Here is a 20,000-nt window from a genome sequence, read left to right as displayed (position 1 = left end):
TAATATGCATATATATATTATGTATATATGTGTATATATATGTGTGTATATATATGCATATATATATATATGTATATATGTGTATATATATGTGTGTTATATATGCATATATATACATATAGATATATATATATATACATTATATATATATATATATATATATGAAGGGGATTTATTCCTTGTGTAGTTTGTCTAGTACTCTGTTTTATCTTTGTAAAAAAAAGGTTCGTTCCATGCTTGTTTTTACTTTTTCGTTCTCGTTGAGTTCTGCGTCTATTTGTGGTGTCCTGTACTCACGTATATAATTTATATATGCATGTATATATACATGTAGATGTAGGTACGTACATACGTACATATATGTATGTATGCATATATTTTATTTATTACACTATATATATATATATATATATATATATATATGTATATAATATATATATTATATATAATAGTATATATATATATATATATATATATATGGGAAGAATTCACCAAAGAAAGACAAAGACAGGTGGTGTAGACAACAAAAAGATGTATTAGTTTAACGCTCGGGAAGTGAAAAAGTCTTTAACGTTTCGAGCCTACGCTCTTCCACAGAAAGGAACACAGAAAGAAATAGGGAGAGAAAATAAAGAATGTGTAGTGGCTAGCGATATATATATAGGCGCAGGTGTGGCTGTGTGGTAAGTAGCTTGCTAATGAACCACGTTTCCGGGTTCAGTCCCACTGCGTAGCACATCGGGCAAGTGTCTTCTACTATAGCCTCGGACCGACCAGAGCCTTGTGAGTGGATTTGGTAGACGGAAACTGAAAGAAGCCCACCGAATACAGTTTTAGTTTTGCTCTGTACGTGTTTCCTGTTTTCTGTTCATCCTGATGAGGGGGTCATTGCCGTGATGCCGTGTAATTGAACCGTAGTGGTGAGCTCCCGAAATGGCCATTGATATATTTGAATTTGACCTTGTGGAAGTCTGATTGCTCATGAACTCTAACCTACCATGGTTTTAAAAATTGAACTTTGGACGTACTTTGTGTGAGGTGATTTAAAAAAACTTTTAAAAGTATTTTTAATCGCTTCATAAAACCTTTTTAGTTGTTTGATATTTTATTTTATCTTAGTTTATTAGTTTCCTTGTAGTATGGCACACTTTAGAATTTTTATGAATTTCTGGTCGTATATATTTACCTTTTTGATAGGCCGTTCTATTTATATTTTATTCGCATATATATTTTTACCTTCTGTGTTTTTATGCATATGTATATTTTTATGTGTTTAAGAACCATGGTAATATTTATATATGATTATATGTTTGAGGTATGGTGTCATATATAAAGCCGTTGATTCGAATTTAATGTTTGTTCTATAACCAATGTTTATATATATATATATATATATATGTGTGTGTGTGTGTGTGTGTGTGTGTGTGTGTGTGTGTGTGTGTGTGTGTGTGTGTGTGTGTGTGTGTGTAAATAATCGAAGAAACAATAAAGCATGAGGTGAAAAGCAGCTGGCAACTCTACCTGATTGTCCATCTTAAAGCTTTTGAAAGAATGCGCAGCATCTGTCGGTAGTTTCTGATAGAGTATCAGCTTATCGTTTGACCATTTATACACCGCCGAAGAGCCACTATGATCTGCAACTAATTTGGGTTTCTGGCTTCTATTGTGCTTGTTCTGTTTGTTGTTGCTCTGTGAATTACTAGCAAAAGCAGCAAACAGTCCTTCCCCAGGAATTGTAAACACCTCAACATCAACAGCTCCACCGTCGACCTTTATGTCTTGGTACCATTCGAAGTAATCCAACCGACAACTGCCTAAAGTGTAAAAGAAACAAATTTTAAAGCTGTCAAGAATAAAACATGACCCACAGCCATTGTGCAATAAAGCGTTGATATTTACAACTATGTTATTTAAGAGCAATTTTTCTTTTTTTAACTTAATGGGTTAGTCTTATGCTTAGAAATTGAACAGAAGGCGAACTTACTAGCCAAAGTATCGTCGTTAATAAACCAATCCTAAGAAAAAGAAATCTATGTTAGAGTCGACAGTCGGTTGCATAACTTGGTATGCTGTTCTTTTTATTAATTTCGGGGTGCCAGTCTTGTTACGATCTTACTTCTGCTCTGTGTCCTGGTTGCATCCGTTAGAGGGATCTTGATTTGAGAGTTCCAGAGTTTTGGTGAGTGTGGAACTTAGCCACTTTTGTTCTTAGGTCTACTCTGACTCGGAGTAGTAGCGCCTACCGGGGTTCCAGCTATGATTTAATAAGTGTGTCACAGAATTGCCATCGGAGGAAGGTCATTCACAGACACTCCAATGAACCCAGAGTAGATGAAGCCCATCAGCTCATTAGATGCGCATCTAAGACAAGGTAACACCATACAAATCCTGCATCTTGATAACTACTGGACTCGTGGAACCCGTTGCACCAGATCAATACAAATTCGATTATATTCATCAAGCAGGTTATTTAGCAAACCAAGATACCAACACCGTCACACTTTCTTAAATCCTGTGGCGATAGAAAAAGAGGCGTCGGGAACAGGTAGAGAATGTTCCCGAAAGTCTGCAGGTGGCCCTAGGGTGATGGTGTTATTAAGCTGTGTCATTAAAGAGACGAAAGAGTTTACCATTTGTAACGAATGATCTAATAGAAGCTTACCTATTATTGCTTTGAAGAGAAATACAGGCATGTGGTAAGAACTTTGCTTCCCAACCACATGGCTCTGGGTTCAGTCCTATTGTGCTGCACCTTATATAAATATTTTCTGCTGTGACTTCGGGCTGACCAAAGCCTTGTGAGTGGATTTGGTGAAGGAAACTAAAAGAAGCTCGTGGTATTGATTAGATGCGTGTACGTGTGTATGTATGTATGTATGTATGTATGTATGTATGTATGTATGTATGTATGCATGCATGCATGTATGTCCACCACCACCACCTCTTGACAACCGGTGTTGGTGTGTTTGCGTCCCCGCAATCTAGCGGTTCGGCAAAAGAGACGACAGAAGCTATGTAGTTGGGAAGTAAAGTTCTTACCATACAAGCGCCCCTACACCTTTGTTCAAAGCAATTATAGGAAAGCTTCCATTAGATCATAACTTCAACCAGCTTTAAAAAAAGTTATGGGATTGATTCGTTTGACTAAAATTCTACAAAGTGGTACCCCTAGTACGGCCACAGTCTAATGGCTGAAATAAGTGAAAGATAAAGGATAAAAGATAAAGGCGTTCCATCCATGACAGTCTTGTGTATAATATATTTATATAAATTATCTAATCTATTCCTTTTAAAAACTGTAGAGTGGAAGTGAGAGAGAATTGTATGCTACTTCTGACTGTTCGAGTGACTGAGTAGCGAATCGTGATCCATTTCAAACCATTACGATGGTGTTACACACACACACACACACACACACACACACACACACACGCACACACATTATATGTTTGTATATATCTATACGATTAAACAAATTCCAAATAGATTGGTATCGATCTTCTTCAGCAACAATTGTATTATTTAGTAAAATCGACAAAGAGAGTACAGTAAACTTGCTGTGGGGAGTTTCGGACATAGTCCTTCAAAGAAAAGTTATATGTGTGTATGCATGTGTGGGTGTGTATAAGTGTACAGTATATAAATTTGTCTATGCATGTATGTATGTATATGTGATCTTTTATTACATAAACCAAATTATATTTAAAATGTACCAATCAAAACAATACTAACTAAATAGTTCAAAATAGGTAGCTTATATTATTTAAAAAGTTATTTTTCTATATTTAAAGTTACTTACGAGTCTTAGGTGTATCCTTCCATATTCCATTAACACAGACCTTAAGAAGGTTTTTCTGTAAGTCATACGCCACGTTACCCATATCTTTCCACGTACAGCTTCCGTCTTCCAACCTTTGAGGTTTATTCCATATCCCTGTTAGTCAAAAGAAAATTGCAGGATTCAAAGAACAAACCAAAACTCGCTGCTTTTCAAGTAGAGACATCCTTTACTGTTATTTATGCTAAAATCTTTGTGCCAATATAAGCCATTGTAATCAGTAGAGTGTCAGAGAAAAGTACTTTGCTAAACTTGGTTAAATCCCTTATGCTCTGTGCTCAAACCTTACTGAGGTTTATATTTTTTTAACATCCTTCTAAGTCTGATAAAATAAGTACTATCTATATTTTAAGATCGATACGTTCGACCATACTTATCCCATTGAGAGCGCGAACGTATGTGCGTGTGCGTGCTAGTGTGTGTGTGTACCTGTGTGTGTCTGTGCGCATGCGTGCGTGCGTGTGTTTGAAATCTTCATTATTATTTTTATAGTAACTTCCTGTCAGTGATGTAGTTAAAGTTTCTGCGCTCGGAACGGTATATAAGCTTGAAGGCCATAGTAGAATACAAATATAAAAAAGCTACTCTAAAAAAATGTCGTCCGTAGTGGACTGCCGAGACTCCAACCGCATCCCTCTTTAACTATGCTATTACCTCTCCTAATTTAAGATAGCTTTTGATACCGACCCACACTCCCTGTTTATTATAATTTTCCATCAAAATTTCGCGCTTAAAACACCAGATAAATAATGACAAAGTTATTTTAATAAATTCTTTATTATTTCAAAATTATACGAAACAGAGACTATGTATTTCAGCAGAAATATGGTAACATAAACGTTAATATTAATTGTAGTAAAAATTACTACGTTTGAGTGAAGACTCAAGATCGAAAGAATGCGAGTTCAATTTCTGGACGAAGCAGTTTGTTGTGCTCTTGAGCAAAGTATTTCCTTTTATGCTGTTCTCTTGTCTACTCAACTGTAATAATTACCAACCTAGTGCTGGTGCAGACCTCTCATTCTCCTGCTGTCATATCCTAGATGTTCCGTCGCGGAATAAGAGGCTCAAGATAGTGTCTATGTCCGTTCGTGACTACCATGACATTTAGAACAATTATCGAATGCATGTTACACCTTTCCAAGTGATATTCACTCGCGAGTATCGCTTGACTCTACTTAGTACTTCTTTATCTTCATGATCTATATTAACATTTCCCCTGCTTATATAAGTGCTTATATTATATTAAGGAATTCGTCCGTTTTTTACGTTCTGGGTTCAAATTATGGCGAAGTCGACTTCGCCTTTCATCCTTTCAGGGTCGATGAATTACGCACAAATTGAGAACTGGGGTCGATGTAATCGATTAACCCTACCCCAAACTTCAGGCCTTGTGCCAAGAGTAGGATTATGTAAAAGGCGATGAGGTGGTAGAGCCGTTAGCATACCTTCTTTACATTCTGAGTTCAAATTCCACCGAAGTTCAATTTGCCTTTCACTTTTTCGGGGTCGATAACATAAGTCAAGTACTGGGATCAATGTAATTGACTTCCTTCTCCCCCCCCCCCCCCAAACTGCTAGCCCTGTGCCAAAATTTGAAAGTTTTATTATATTAAGAAATAATACGAATCTTCTGACCGAACACTCTTTCTTTAAAAGGGGTAAAAATCACGTCATAATGTATTATATCTTGTTTCAGCCATTAGACTGCGGCCATGCTTAAGCACCACCTTCAAGAATTTTAGTCGAACGAATCAAGCCCAGTACTTTTTTGTGAAGCCTGTCTCATTTGCAGAACCACTTGTTACGGAGACATAAATAGATCAACACCGGTTGTCAAGCGGTAGTAGGAGACAAACACAACGACCCCACCCTATATATATATATATATACATGCATACGTACATACATACATATACACGGCGGACTTCTTTCAATTTCCGTCTACCAATTCCACTCACAAGGTTTTGGTCGGCCCGAGACTTTAGTAGAAGAAACATGCGGTTTGAAAGAAAGCATCTTTACTGCCCACAGGGGGCTACAGGAAAGGAAGCATCTTACCACACAGCCACGCCTGTGCTTATTACAGTTTTGCATTATTAAATGAATAAAGAAAATAAAAAGCAACTTTTTTTTCGAATCATTAACATTGACATATTTTACCTGAAGAAACCAATGTATTGTCACTGCCAGCGGTTATTCGATTCTGTGGACAAGCTAAACTACTGGCATCTGTTCCAGGCAAAAATAGTAGTTCTTTCAGAAGACCCTGAAACAAAGTTGGAAGCTTATCATTTCTATACGACTCCATACAAGTAGGATATTCTACAAAATCGTACATACACACACACACACACCACACACACACCACACACACAACACACACACACACACATATATATATATATATATATATATAGTATATATATATATATATATATAGAGAGAGAGAGAGAGAGAGAGAGAGAGAGAGAGATGTATCCGATATTGCTTCAAATGAATACATTTTAAATTCAAAAAAGTTTATTTGCTGGCGTGGCTCTGTGACTAAGAAGCTTGCTTTGCGTCCATGAGGTTTCGAGTTCAGTCACACTACGCGGCATCTTTGACAAGTGTCGTCAACTCTAGCCCTGGGCCGATCAATGCCTGGTGAATGAATTTGGTGAATGGAATCTATGTGGAAGCCCGTCATGCATGTGTGTGTGTGTGTGTGTGTATGTCTTTATATTTGTGTTTGAGCCCCGGTCTGCTTACAATCCCTTAACATAGTTGTTCAGCAAAAGAGATCTATAGAGTAAGTACCAGACTTAAGAAATAAATACTGGAGTCAATTTGTTAGCGTAAACTCTTCAAAGTGGTGCCCCAGCATGGCCGCAGTCCAATGATTGAAACAAATAAAAGATAAATGTATTAAGGAGTCATAGATTAATATCTCTGTTTCGTTGTTTACGAGAAGTTTGGTAAACTGGGTTATGAAAGTAGAGAGAGAGAGAGAGAGAGAGAGAGAGAGAGAGAGAGAGAGAGAGAGAGAGAGAGACAGCAAAGAATATAGATATAAACATATAATTACCTGAAAAGGTGTAGTTTTCTTTGAACATTCGCCCAGATGGAATACAGCATCCGTAATTTTCATCAAAGCTGGGAAAGTTCTTTTGATGCGTCGTTTCTGTTGGTCGATGCAATCAAGTACCAAATGGGTATTGTTTTGGCTTACACTTACTCCAGCACTATGCCATTGAGAACGCATCAATTTAACATCAAAAAATTTCTTTCTTGTCCGGTTATAGGTGAACATTACAAAATGATTAGCAATTTCCAAAGAGATTAAATTAGCACCAGTTTTGTTATTTCTTAGAGAAAAGATACATTGAACTCGTTTGTCGTCTTTATCATGAATGTCCCAACTAGCACTGCCACCACCGTTACTACCGATTCTTATGTTGCCATCGGGTTCATACTTGAAGGTAAAGAAGAAAGAGAATTCTTCGGGAAAATATGGACATTTGGTAAAAATTTGATTTGCACTAAAACTTGGTGGGTTTTCTATATGGGTCATTACAAAAGCCCCGACTTGGCTTTCTACATCAAATATACGTCGGATTCCTGAGCTGATATTCTTGCTGGCATCAATGGCTAAAGCAAGCAAGTTAACTGGGTGAAGATCTACAGCGAAACAACAAACAGAAAGAAAGATTACGTCAGAATATCTCATAGAGTGAAATGATGGGAAAAAACTATAAATTGAAATTTTCTATTGAATTTAAATGAAATTGAAACACAGATTAATAGTGATAGAATCAGTTTTAATACCAAAAAGTAATTTTTATCACCACTTAAAAGTAACCATTTAAAAATAGTAGTCCTGGCGGCGTCGATGGTGGTGATTGTTTCCCACTAGCGATGTAAGCAAACATGTTCATATGCGTCACAAAACCATATATGAGGTTTCCTCACGGTAACTATCGCAGTATTCTGTGTTCTGACACAACGTCCACTTGTAAGTGGTGAAAGATATTCTTTTCTACTCTAGGCATAAGGCCCGAAATTTTTTTTTTTTTTTTGGTGGGGGGGAGCCAGTCGATTAGATCGACTCCAGTACGCAAGTGGTACTTAATTTATAGATCCCGAAAGGATGAAAGGCAAAGTCGACCTCGGCGGAATTTGAACTCAGAACATAATAACGGACGAATTACCGCTTAGCATTTCGCCCAGCGTGCTAACGTTTCTTATTTCTTTATTGTCTACAAGGGGCTAAACATAGAAGGGACAAACAAGGACAGACAAAGGGATTAAGTCCATTACATCGATCCCAGTGCTTAACTGGTACTTATTTAATCGACCCCGAAAGGATGAAAGGCAAAGTCGACCTCGGCGGAATTTGAACTCAGAACGTAACAGCAGACGAAATACAGCTACGCATTTCACCCGGCGTGCTAAAATTTCTGTCAGCTCGCCGCCTTAGTGGTGATAGATATTACCTTATACACGGATTGTTTCTCAGCATTATTTTACTTCATCTTCTTTAATTCGCTAAGCTATTCAGGAATCTATGAAAAACTTCGAACTTCATTTAAATCCCTTACTAGTACGGGGACGTACACACACCAGCATCGGTTGTCAAGTGATGTTGGGGAGACAAACACAGACACACAAACATATACACACACATACATACATCGGTTCGGCAAAAGAGACCGATAAAATAAGTACTAGGCCTACAAAGAATAAGTCCTGGGGTTGATTTGCTCGACTAAAGGCGGTGCTCCAGCATGGCCACAGTCAAATGACTGAAACAAATAAAAGAGTAAAAAAGGGTATATATATTGTGTGTGTATGCATATATAAATTCGATTAACGGTTGCGTTATCCTCATGAAGGGATGGTTTCATCTAAAGAAATACTGGTTCAATCTCCATTTTATTTTTCTTCTTCTATACGCACATATATATATATATATATATATATATATATACGACGACCTTCTTTCAGTTTCCGTCTACCAAATCCACTCACAAGGCTTTGGTCGGCCCGAGGCTATAGTAGAAGAAACTTGCCTAAGGTGCCACGCAGTGGGACTGAACCCGGAACCATGAGGTTCATAAGCAAGTTACTTACCACACAGCCATTCCTACGCCTATATATATATATATATATAATATATATATATATATAATATATATATATATATATATATATATATATATATATACATTATATATATACATATAAATATATATATATATATAATATAATATATATATATATATATATATTATATATATATATATATATATATATATATATATATATATACTAAAATCTGGTGCCTCAACTTAAGTACCATATTCATCTGAATCTAATTTTTGCTGTATATATATATATATATATATATATATACAGCAAAAATTTAGATTCAGATGAATATGGTACTTAAGTTGAGGCACCAGATTTTAGTACGGTATTATCCATACAATTTCGAAGTAAGGCAATTATAATCAAAATAAGTTCCAAGGATATCTAGAGGTAATGTAGTACGATCGTTTTATGCAACTCCATTTAATTGAACAATGCAAGCATTACATCAATTTATAATGTAGAGCAATCTTCAGCTGCACAAAGACATAGAATTTAATTAAATTACAACAGATGGACACATTAGTATAATTATATCTAAAATCTCCAAGAAGTTAAGGAGATAGCCAAAGAACATGTTGTACCTACAACAGCATAGCCGTAACTCAAATTTTCAAGAAGACACTGCCTGTCACTGATTTTTTGGTTTTTAATTTTTTAATTAATCTATTTATTTATTTATGGGGTCAATTTTAATTTATAGACAAGTTTATCAAATCCCGTGTATATTTAAGGCTGAGAGAAACAGAGGGCAGTATTTGCTTGGAATAAGGGTTGAGGGAGTAGACAGACATTCTAGATGGTATAGTCATAAAAATCAAGATTTATTAGAAGCAATGTCATGAGGTTTTGTAAGGGAAAACTTAAAACAATATGTTAGCTGATAATTAAGTGGTTGCCCACTAGCAGACTATTAATAATGAAATAGGGGAACTCTTATCATGTAGTATTATAGTTAAATACTTTAAAACAATGTTGCTATATTGTATACAGTTGAAGTTTAGGGTTATTCAAAAGATTATTAAGAAGAATATTGTAACAAAAGGATAGAAATTTACGAATACTTTTGGGTATATATCAAACTTTTACTACAATAGAGGGAGGAAAACAAATTATATAGAAATAGTTTAATATTTATACATATTGTATACTTAAATACTAACTCATCGAATGGTATTTGCAAATATTGATTAAATGATATTTACTGGTATTAATAAAAGGGTATTGAGGTAAAAGAACATGCTAATTATATATCAATAAAAATTTAATCTAAGCAGTTTTCTGCTTAGATTCTGATGAGTTAGTATTTAAGTTACTTATTTTGACATATATATATATATATATATATATATATATATATATATGAAAAATCTTTAATATAATTTTAAAAATCACGAAATTTGAAGACAATGTTGTTCTTCAATATAACAAGTTTGAAAGGATGGCTATAGAGGAGGTACGACGACGATCTCGGGGCGAACATGGGCGTCGACGAGGAATACCTGACCCGCCTGTTCAAGACGACTTTCGGGCCGGGATCTATGGACAACTTCTAGAGATCCCTGGCCTGGCAGTGCTACCGGGAAGCGCTACCCATTCGGGATAAGCTCTACAGACACGGCTCGAGAAACGCGGGGCCGACCTGCCCGAGATGCGGTCAGAGCGACGAAACCGTTCTGCACACACTCGTGCAGTGTCCAACCATTTCCGACCTGTGGGTTTATGTCGAACGACTGCTGTCATGTGTGGGACGAGTCGGTTTATCAGCCGAGTCTATCGTCAATATCGTCACGCCTCCTTCCTTCAAACGGGAAGGAAGAGCTATTTTCATCATACCTGTGGCTATGGCGAAAGAATGTATCTGGTGGACGCGTCTGAAAGGATTAGAGACAAACACTTTTCTCTCTGGTCAATCTCTCATCAACTTCTTCAAGTATCCCTTGAAAAGGAAAGTGAAAGTAGAGAGGCAATTTTTGTCTAGCGAATGTTTAAAAAAGAAATGGATGAATGTAGCAGGGATGGCACGTATGAATGACGAATCCACCTTGAGCATAATCCTATGAACCCGTAAAAATTTAAAACAGAGAGTTACTCACTTGCAAATAAATGTGTTAACATGTGACATTATTGACCGAGGTTACCGTGGTCTTTATTGTAGGATTTTCTTTCCACGGATAAACCTTATCTGTATCCCCCTTCACACTTTACATCATGACATTTCTGTGATACACGATCCCTATTGGTCGTTTTTTTCTTTTTTACGATCCCTTTTGATCGAAAACCTACTCCCCCTTTTTTTTCTCCCCCAAAAGAAAAGCTCTACTTTGTAGACGACTCGTTGGAGGCTTGTATTTGTTCCTACTGTTCTTGCTAATCTGATATTGATTTCTGATATTGGTGTAAAGCGGTAAACTTGAGTGAAGCGAACAAACTGTAAATTCGACGCCAGTAAACGACCTGGAAGGATAAAAGAAAACGTTGACTTCGAATAGATTTGAGCTCAGTGTTGACTCCTGTTTTAACCAAGAGTAGACATGGAAAACTTCTTCGAGAAGCGAGCCGCATGATACATGATTCGTCATTAGGCGGGCCGCACTGGTTAAAAAAATTATGGTACTTTTACGTTATGCGTGCCATTCAGAAAGTCCGCGAGCCGTAGGTTGCCACTGACTGAACTACTGGTTAACAATAAAATAAATGATATTTTTTAGATATCCACTCTAAATTAGAATACTAATGATTGTGGGTGGCCAATCTTACCCTACTCTTTGGCTTACAACTAATTTTTTCTTTCTCACTCTCACTCTCCCCTCCTTCTCGCTCTCTCTTCTCGTCCCTCTTTTTCACTTCATGTGTTTGTGTGTGTATCCGTATATGTCTTTACGTGAATGTATGAATGTGTGCCATATATTTTATAAATGTGTTTGTATTAACAGAAATGCTTCGCCGTTTAAGCAAATCGAATAAAGGTAAGTTGTCGTCTTCCGCCTATTTAATCACAGTGACTCAAATTATCTTCGCCGACCGCGTAGTAATTGTGTTTAATGAATATTGCACTTAGATACCAAGTGAAGCAGACGATAGTTCAATTTCTCACACATATCTGCCGGTTTCATCGGTAGAATTTGAAAGGGGCAACATCAATGGTCAGCTGCCGGTGCCGAAGAAACAAAGTCGCTGTAGGTCACAATTCATAGCAGATAACAATAGCTACCATATTGATTTACTGAAATATACGAGGCCATTCAACGTATTCCTTTTATTCTTGGCTTCGTTGCTTCAATGGTTGGTTACGGTTGGCTTTATTCACAAGTTTGTTATAGTTGTTCTTTGTTACAATTACTGTTTATTTGTTTCATTATTGGTGTTGTTTTATGCAGGTGGAAAATTATAAGAAAATAAAAATAAAAATTAGTTTATTATTAGCGCATGAAGCTGTAATGGTGGTCATGATTAATGAGAAGGCGAAGTCAAAAGGAAAGAAAAAAGTGTAATAGAAAGCGAGCGAGTAAGTGATGTGAGAGTGATGGGGAATGATTGGGAGAGAGGATTATTGAAATTAAACAAGGAAATACTTCAACTCCAATAAAAGAAGAAAAAAACCGCACAATTAACGTTATAAACACTGAGTCTGTTAGAACGAAACACGATAAAACAAACTCCATTGCTCTAACCTTTAGACTAAGTCAAATAAAGTAAAATAGCAAATGATTTTAAACAGGTAAACATACAGATCCTCATGGACATAACATAACTAGTAATGGGATTCTATATTCTATATACATTGATTTTACAAGGATTCTACATGTAGAATGAAATAGAAGTTTGCCATCATTTTCAAATTCTGAAGAGATGCAACATTCTGACATAATGATATTTACTCATCTTTCGAATCATATTTGAATACAGCGTATGGACCTCGATTAGGCAATAACCTTTGCGAGAGTATGTATATATAATTATATATATACAACAGCCATTCGATTTGGATAATTTACATTTAACATAAATTATAAGTGCTGAGTGTCTCTTTAATAAAAGCTGTACTAATTAGCTACTCAATTTCAATAAAGTGATTATCTTTCATCCCTCTTCAAAATTAATACCAGACCTAAGAATCAAGGAGTTGCAGACACTCTAAGCATTAGGTAGAATGGAAGAGTGCCAGATTAAAAAAAAAAAAAAAAAACACCGAAAAAACCTTGCATTATTTAGATGTATCCTATGATGTTCTGAATTTTAAAACTCACTAAGATCGAGTTTGTTGTTAAAAGTTTCTGTGAGTCTGCGAAAAAAAAAAAAATACCGATAGTTTATACTCCCCACTGTGAACTGCGCATTTGTTAGAAACCATTATTAATGTTACAAGGATTCAGTCAAAGTCGACTATGCCTCTCATCCTTTCGGGTTCAATAAAATAAGTACTAGTGAAGAACTGGGGTCGATGTAATCAACTATCCCCCTGTTCCAAAATTGCTGGCCTTGTGCCAAAATTTGAAACCATTGTTAATGTTACAAAGGATGGATAGGACAGCAAGCTGGCAGAATCATTAGAGTGTCTGAAATACTCCTTGCGATATTTGTTCCGTTTAGAGTTCAAATCCCACCGAAGTCAACTTTACTTTTCATCCTTCCGGGGTGGATAACATATGTAACCAGTTAAATACTTGGTTGAATCAATTAACTAACCTTCCAATATCAGAATTGCTGGCCTTGTGCTCAAATTTCAAGCCATTCTAATTTAGGTATTTGTTCTGGTTCTTTTGATTTCAAATACATCAGCTTTGCCTTTCATCCTTTCGGGTCGATAAAGTAAGTACCAGTTGAACACCGGCGCTGAAGCAATCGGCCTATCCCCTCCCCTGAAATTGCTGACCTTGTGCCAAAACTTGAAACCATCATTATTATTATTATTAAGGCGGCGAGCTGGCAGAATCGTTAGCACTCCGGGCGAAATGCTTAGCGGTATTTCGTCCGTCTTTACGTTCTGAGTTCAAATTCCACCGAGGTCGACTTTTACTTTCATCCTTCCTGGGTCGAGAAAATAAGTACCAGTTGAGCACTGGGATCGATGATATCGATTTACCTTCTCCCCTAAAATTGCTGGCCTTGCGCCAAAATTTGAAACCAATATTTATTACTCTTTTTATAAGTGGCAATAAAGTTGGTATATATATTTCTTTATTGTCCACAGGGGGTTAAACATAGAGGGGACAAACACGGACAGACAACCGAATTAAGTCGATTACATCGACCCCAGTATGTAATTGGTACTTATTTAATCAACCCCGAAAGGATGAAAGGCAAAGTCGACCTCGGCGGAATTTGAACTCAGAACGTAACGGCAGACGAAATACCTATTTCTTTACTACCCACAAGGGGCTAAACACAGAGAGGACAAACAAGGCAGACAAACGGATTAAGTCGATTATATCGGCCCCATGGCATAACAGGTACTTAATTTATCGACCCCGAAAGGATGAAACGCAAAGTCGACCTCGGCGGAATTTGAACTCAGAACGTAACGGCAGACGAAATACCGCTAAGTATTTCACCCGGCGTACTAACTGTTCTGCCAGCTCACCGCCTTTCACTAAAGTTTGTATATAGAGAATCTTTATTATTTCATTCGGGACAACCCTTTATATAGCTGGTGTAGATATTTGTTACTGTATTGGCGCAGGCATTGCTGTGTAGTTAAGAAGCTCGCTTTGCTGTCAAGTGGTTTCAGATTCAGTCCTACTGCGCAGCATCTTGGGCAAGTGTCTTCTACTATAGTTCTGGGTTGATTAACACCTTCGGAGTAACTTTAATAAAAGGAAAATGTAGAATTATAGCAATTAAAACAAATAAAAACTGACTTTGGCCTGGGTAAAAAAAATCCATCTTGAATGGGCAACAAAAACAACATTCGCCATACAATGACAAGTAGATTTATTGAAAGGAATATCTACAATACAGTTGGCAAATACCGTCTTTGCTGTGTATTTTCTTGAACAATGCGCTTCATTGTATCAGGATGCCCAGCACTAACTTCCATTAAATATACCAAGAGACAATAACAAAGCAAAGCTGTTCAATATCAAGTTACTATCATGATGTACAACTAAAAGCTAAGGAATTACTCTAAATTCGCTATTGAATTAAAAACAATATGGCAGTTAAAAATTTGTCCGTCATCACATTAGTTCTTATTTAATCCCGAGCGAGTCATGACTGTGTTTATAACCAAAAGCTTTCCAACAATGACCATCCCGTCTTTTTTTGGTATATCAGTCATTACAGTTTTAAAGATGGTAGAGAACCAAGGGAATATGGCTGCTACTTCTAACAGATCAAGCAACTACGTAGAAGTTCCCTTACTGGTTCCCATTTCTAATTAGATACAAGTGGAACGATACACAAACATTCCTGCTAAGGCAACGAAAGATATAACAATACTAGAATGTATAAATATTGTAAGAACATTCTTACAAAACATTTCTATCTTTGAATGTTTTATGCATATTCTCCAATACAGTAATATCTCGCCATATCGCAGTTACCTATCGCGGTTCACCTATCGCGGTTTATTATTTAAGCTTACGTAGATTCTTCCGTGATGTTGTTTTGCATTTACAAGAAAATAAATATATACAAATTATATAAATAAAAAAAATATACAGTACTGTTACTACTTCGTGGATTTTCACCTATCACGGGGGTTTGGGAACGTAAAACCGCGATAGTCGAGGTAAAGACCTAATTCTCTTTGATGAAAACTTTTGCTGTATTTCTCAAGCTATGAACAATAGATTCTTTTATTCTTTTATTCTTTTATTTGTTTCAGTCATCTGACTGCGGCCATGCTGGAGCACCGCCTTTAGTCGAACAAATCGACCCCAGGACTTATTCTTTGTAAGCCTAGTACTTATTCTATAGGTAACTTTTTGCCGAACTGCTACGTTACAAGGACGTAGACATACCAACATCGGTTGTCAAGGGATGGTGGGGAGGGGACAAACACAGACACACAAATATATATATACACTCACACAAACACTCAAAAACACACACACACACATACACACACACACATACACACACACATATACATATACATATATACGACTGGCGTCTTTCAGTTTCCCTCTACCAAATCTACTTACAAGGCTTTCGTCTGCCCGAAGCTATAGTAGAAGGCATTTGCCCAAGGTGCCACACAGTGGGACTGAACCCGGTACCATGTTGTTGGTAAGCACACTACTTACCACACAGCCACTCCTACGCCTATAAAAACATTTGTTATTTAATTTTCAAAATGCTTTTAACAAGTAATGTTTCATGTTGCAAAGACAGTCCAATGCAAACACACTCCAATGTTGCAAAGACAGTTCAAAGGCAGTTCAAACATTGTAACATTGCAAAGACAGTCGAATGTTACAAAGACAGTCGAATGTTGCAAAGACAGTCCAATGTTGCAAAGACAGTTCAAAGACAGTTCAACATTGTAACATTGCAAAGACAGTCGAATGTTACAAAGACAGTCGAATGTTGCAAAGACAGTCCAATGTTGCAAAGACAGTTCAAAGACAGTTCAAACATTGTAACATTGCAAAGACAGCCCAATGTTGCGAAGACAGTCTAATGTTAAAAGGACAGTCCAATGTTACAAAGACAGCCCAATGTTGTGAAGACAGTCTAATGTTACAAAGACAGTTCAATGTTACAAAGACAGTCCAATGTTGCGAAGACAGTCTAATGTTACAAAGACAGTCCAATGTTACAAAGACAGTCTAATGTTACAAAGACAGTCCAATGTTGCGAAGACAGCCCAATGTTACAGAGACAGTCTAATGTTACAAAGACACTCCAATGTTGCCCGGCGTGCTAACGATTCCGCCAGCTCACCTCCTTAAGAGTAATAACTATTACAATAAAATGATATGATAGTAGTCTCTCGTAGTTCGAGAAATACGGTCCTGCAAATTCTTGCTTAAAAACATGCACAATTGATTTGTTTATGGTGGTCCAAGGTATGTGTTGGATATTAGCTCACTCCCCCCATCAAAACTTGACGCTGCCTGAACAGATGCACGGTGTACCATACGCCTGAAGGAATCGTAGGGCAACGTGAGTTGAAATTGAAACCACAATCTATAGGCTAAGTATAATTTCTTTTTCTACCAAGCAGTAAAAGTCTGTGCGCAAATATGTAATCACTATGTAAGTACATATTAAATATATAAATGTAAGGGAAATTTATTATAAAAACAATTACCTTTCAATATTACGCATACACACGCATAGACACTCAACACATGCACACATATAGATACACGCACACATACAGACATAGAAATACTCATACACATATTGGTTGATGTACAGATAAACATACAAATCAATCAGATTGTAAATAGATAGATAGACAGATAGGTTGGTAGATAGGGAAAGAGAAATAGATAGGTATATATATATATATATATATATATATATATATAATATATATATACAGTTCTCTCTCTCTCTCTCCCTTAAATATATAGAGAGAGGGAAAGAGAAAAGATTCCTATACAAAGGCATCTATAGTTACTCTTAGAATATCTTTCTGCCACAATAATTTACTTCACTTTACAGGTAATTTTATCAAGTTCGTCATAATTTGTTAAATTCTCCACCTTTCCCGTCCTGCTCTTTCATTTCCAAGCTTCAATAACTTATTACATTTCCTTTGATATTATTTCAGTCTTCTCAAGTAAGCTACACCTATCATCTCACCTGAACATCTGTTTTTCTGTTGTTGTTTTTTTGTTTTTGTTTTTCTAAACACCCCAGCCATTAACCATGCTCCAATGAACAGACATTCGAGAACGATCTGTAGAGCAACAGTTTCACAAAAATCTCCTGATTTGTCTGTTTGACTGGACAGCTTAGATTCATATTCTCTAATTACAATGTCTTTACCTCATGAAAAGCAATTTCATTCATTGTTCTATCAATGGAACTTTAACACTCCTATCTATTGTATCTACTTTCTCCTACTTTATGTTGTAAGACGAACGAATATACTCTTGCGAGGCATTGTATAAAGAAATATTAAATTTGTTAAATACTAGAGAGACGATGGGGTGTCCATGAAAATGATATGAATGCTGCAATCATCATACTGAAATATGTAAAGGTTTATGAATCTACTTTTGTTTTCTTCTTATCTATGTTGTAAGACGAACGAATACACCTCGTATAAAGAAATATTGGTTTCACGCTTTGGCACAAGGCCAGCAATTTCGGGAGTGGGGTGTAAGTCGATTATATTGTCCCACTGGTCAACTGGTAATTATTTTATCGATCCAGAAAGGATGAAAGGCAAAGTTGAGCTCGGTAGCATTTGAACTAAGAACGTAAAGTCGGAAAAAATTCCGTATAGCATTTTTCCGACGCGGTAATGACTCTGCCTTGGGTATAAAGAAATATTTAATTTGTTAAACACTAGAGAAATGATGGTGTGTCCATGAAAAGGATATGAACAGGGCAATCACTATATTGAAATGCATCAAGGTTTATGCAAGTTGATATAAGAATTTGGGACAGAAGACGAGAACATTCCCCCCTTAATCACTACTTTGGTGCATTCCTCCCTTAATCACTACCATCCCCGCATACAATGAGAGAGAGAGAGAGAGAGAGAGAGAGAGAGAAAGAGGGAAAGGGAGAGAGAGAGGGAGGGAGAGGAAGGATGTGTGTTGCTATTTTTTATCCTGCCTAATGGCTCCTGCCTAATAGCGCCTGCCTAATAATACTCATTCCTAACAGTTACTATTAATAATGAAGGGACACAGTTGTGTGTGTAATTGGAACTTCTCACGCGAACTCTACAATGTAGCCAAGTGAATAAATAAATAAATAAAAAATGTTACATCAGTGAAACTATTTTTAAAATTTTGTCCGCAGACACACACACACACACACACACACACACACACACACACACACACACACACACACACACACACACATTATTGAAAACACTAGAAAGCTCTGGAAAAATGTTTCAACAACACAATTTTCGTTGGTTTCAAAATTTCATTTTATTCTAAACACGGAAAACCAGTGACTTTTTCTTTTCCAGATGACTTTCTCGCTTACTCTATATGATACAGATGTCATGACAGATTAGTTTCTAATTTGCAAATGTCATAAAGCTAAGCGTTCAAAACACTTGTACGTATGGTAGGCAATACGTCGATCCTTTCAAAGACTAACTTATAGAAGTGTTCAAGACTGGCTATAACTTAGATTTTGGTCATTATTGGCCGAAGCCATGTCTAACTTAAAAGAACCACCTAAGCTTAGTTTTAGGACACCACAGCCCGCTCAACAAGGAAGATGCTGTATCTAGGTGTCGATGTTTTGCCTGGGGTTTCTTGGAAGAAAGGAAGTCTTTGGACTTCAAGGAAATAGTAAAAGTGTGAAGGAAAAAGTAACCAATTCGATGTGATCCATCATTTAAAAGTGAAATTCGTCAACCATTTACAATACTTTGTTGTCTGTGGGGAAAACTGGCCAATTATTCTCTTTTCCTCGAGGAAATGATAATCCATATTTGTTTTCAATTGTCAGCAGCGTTGTTCAAAAGAATAGACTAAGCTGTTTCATACTTAGGAAGAATTTTTTAAAAAATGTAATTTTCCATCGTTCCATCTCAGTTTCGAAGTAGACTAGAAATGTAAAAGTGAAAAAAAAATTAGACAGAGGTCCGAGTGCTTTCTTCACAAATGATATTTTGATATCAACCGAGACACGAGTGAGACGATGTCGAAAGGGGTTGAGTATGCTTGATAATAGTGTTTATAAGTCAGAAGATAAGTATTTTTTACTCCTGAAAAATATTTTCTGTTTCTGGTGTACAATACATCATTTCTGGTTGCGAGTTACCGAAGTTTTAAACTATGTATATTAGGTCAGCTAATACACAGATTTTGCCTAACCTATATTTCTTGCCACCTCTTTCTCTTAAGCAAAACTTTAATCAAGTCACGCAAGAAAG

General features: G+C 36.5%; 1 protein-coding gene across 1 annotated transcript in view; it reads right to left on the bottom strand.

Moving 5' to 3' along the window:
* Positions 1–20,000, bottom strand: part of LOC115225320 (thrombospondin-type laminin G domain and EAR repeat-containing protein-like) — a 56,153-nt gene that overhangs the window by 16,649 nt on the left and 19,504 nt on the right. The window contains exons 3-6 of the mRNA XM_029796271.2: positions 6,909–7,501; positions 6,002–6,107; positions 3,800–3,934; positions 1,522–1,814 (exon numbers count right to left, since the gene is read on the bottom strand). Coding sequence (XP_029652131.1) covers positions 1,522–1,814; positions 3,800–3,934; positions 6,002–6,107; positions 6,909–7,501 — 1,127 coding nt within the window. The remainder of the gene's footprint in view (positions 1–1,521; positions 1,815–3,799; positions 3,935–6,001; positions 6,108–6,908; positions 7,502–20,000) is intronic.

Source organism: Octopus sinensis, linkage group LG2 (genome assembly GCF_006345805.1).
Source record: "Octopus sinensis linkage group LG2, ASM634580v1, whole genome shotgun sequence".
Classification (NCBI taxonomy): domain Eukaryota; kingdom Metazoa; phylum Mollusca; class Cephalopoda; order Octopoda; family Octopodidae; genus Octopus; species Octopus sinensis.
Note: the sequence above shows the minus strand (reverse complement) of the source record. Positions and strands in the feature narration are given on the sequence as shown.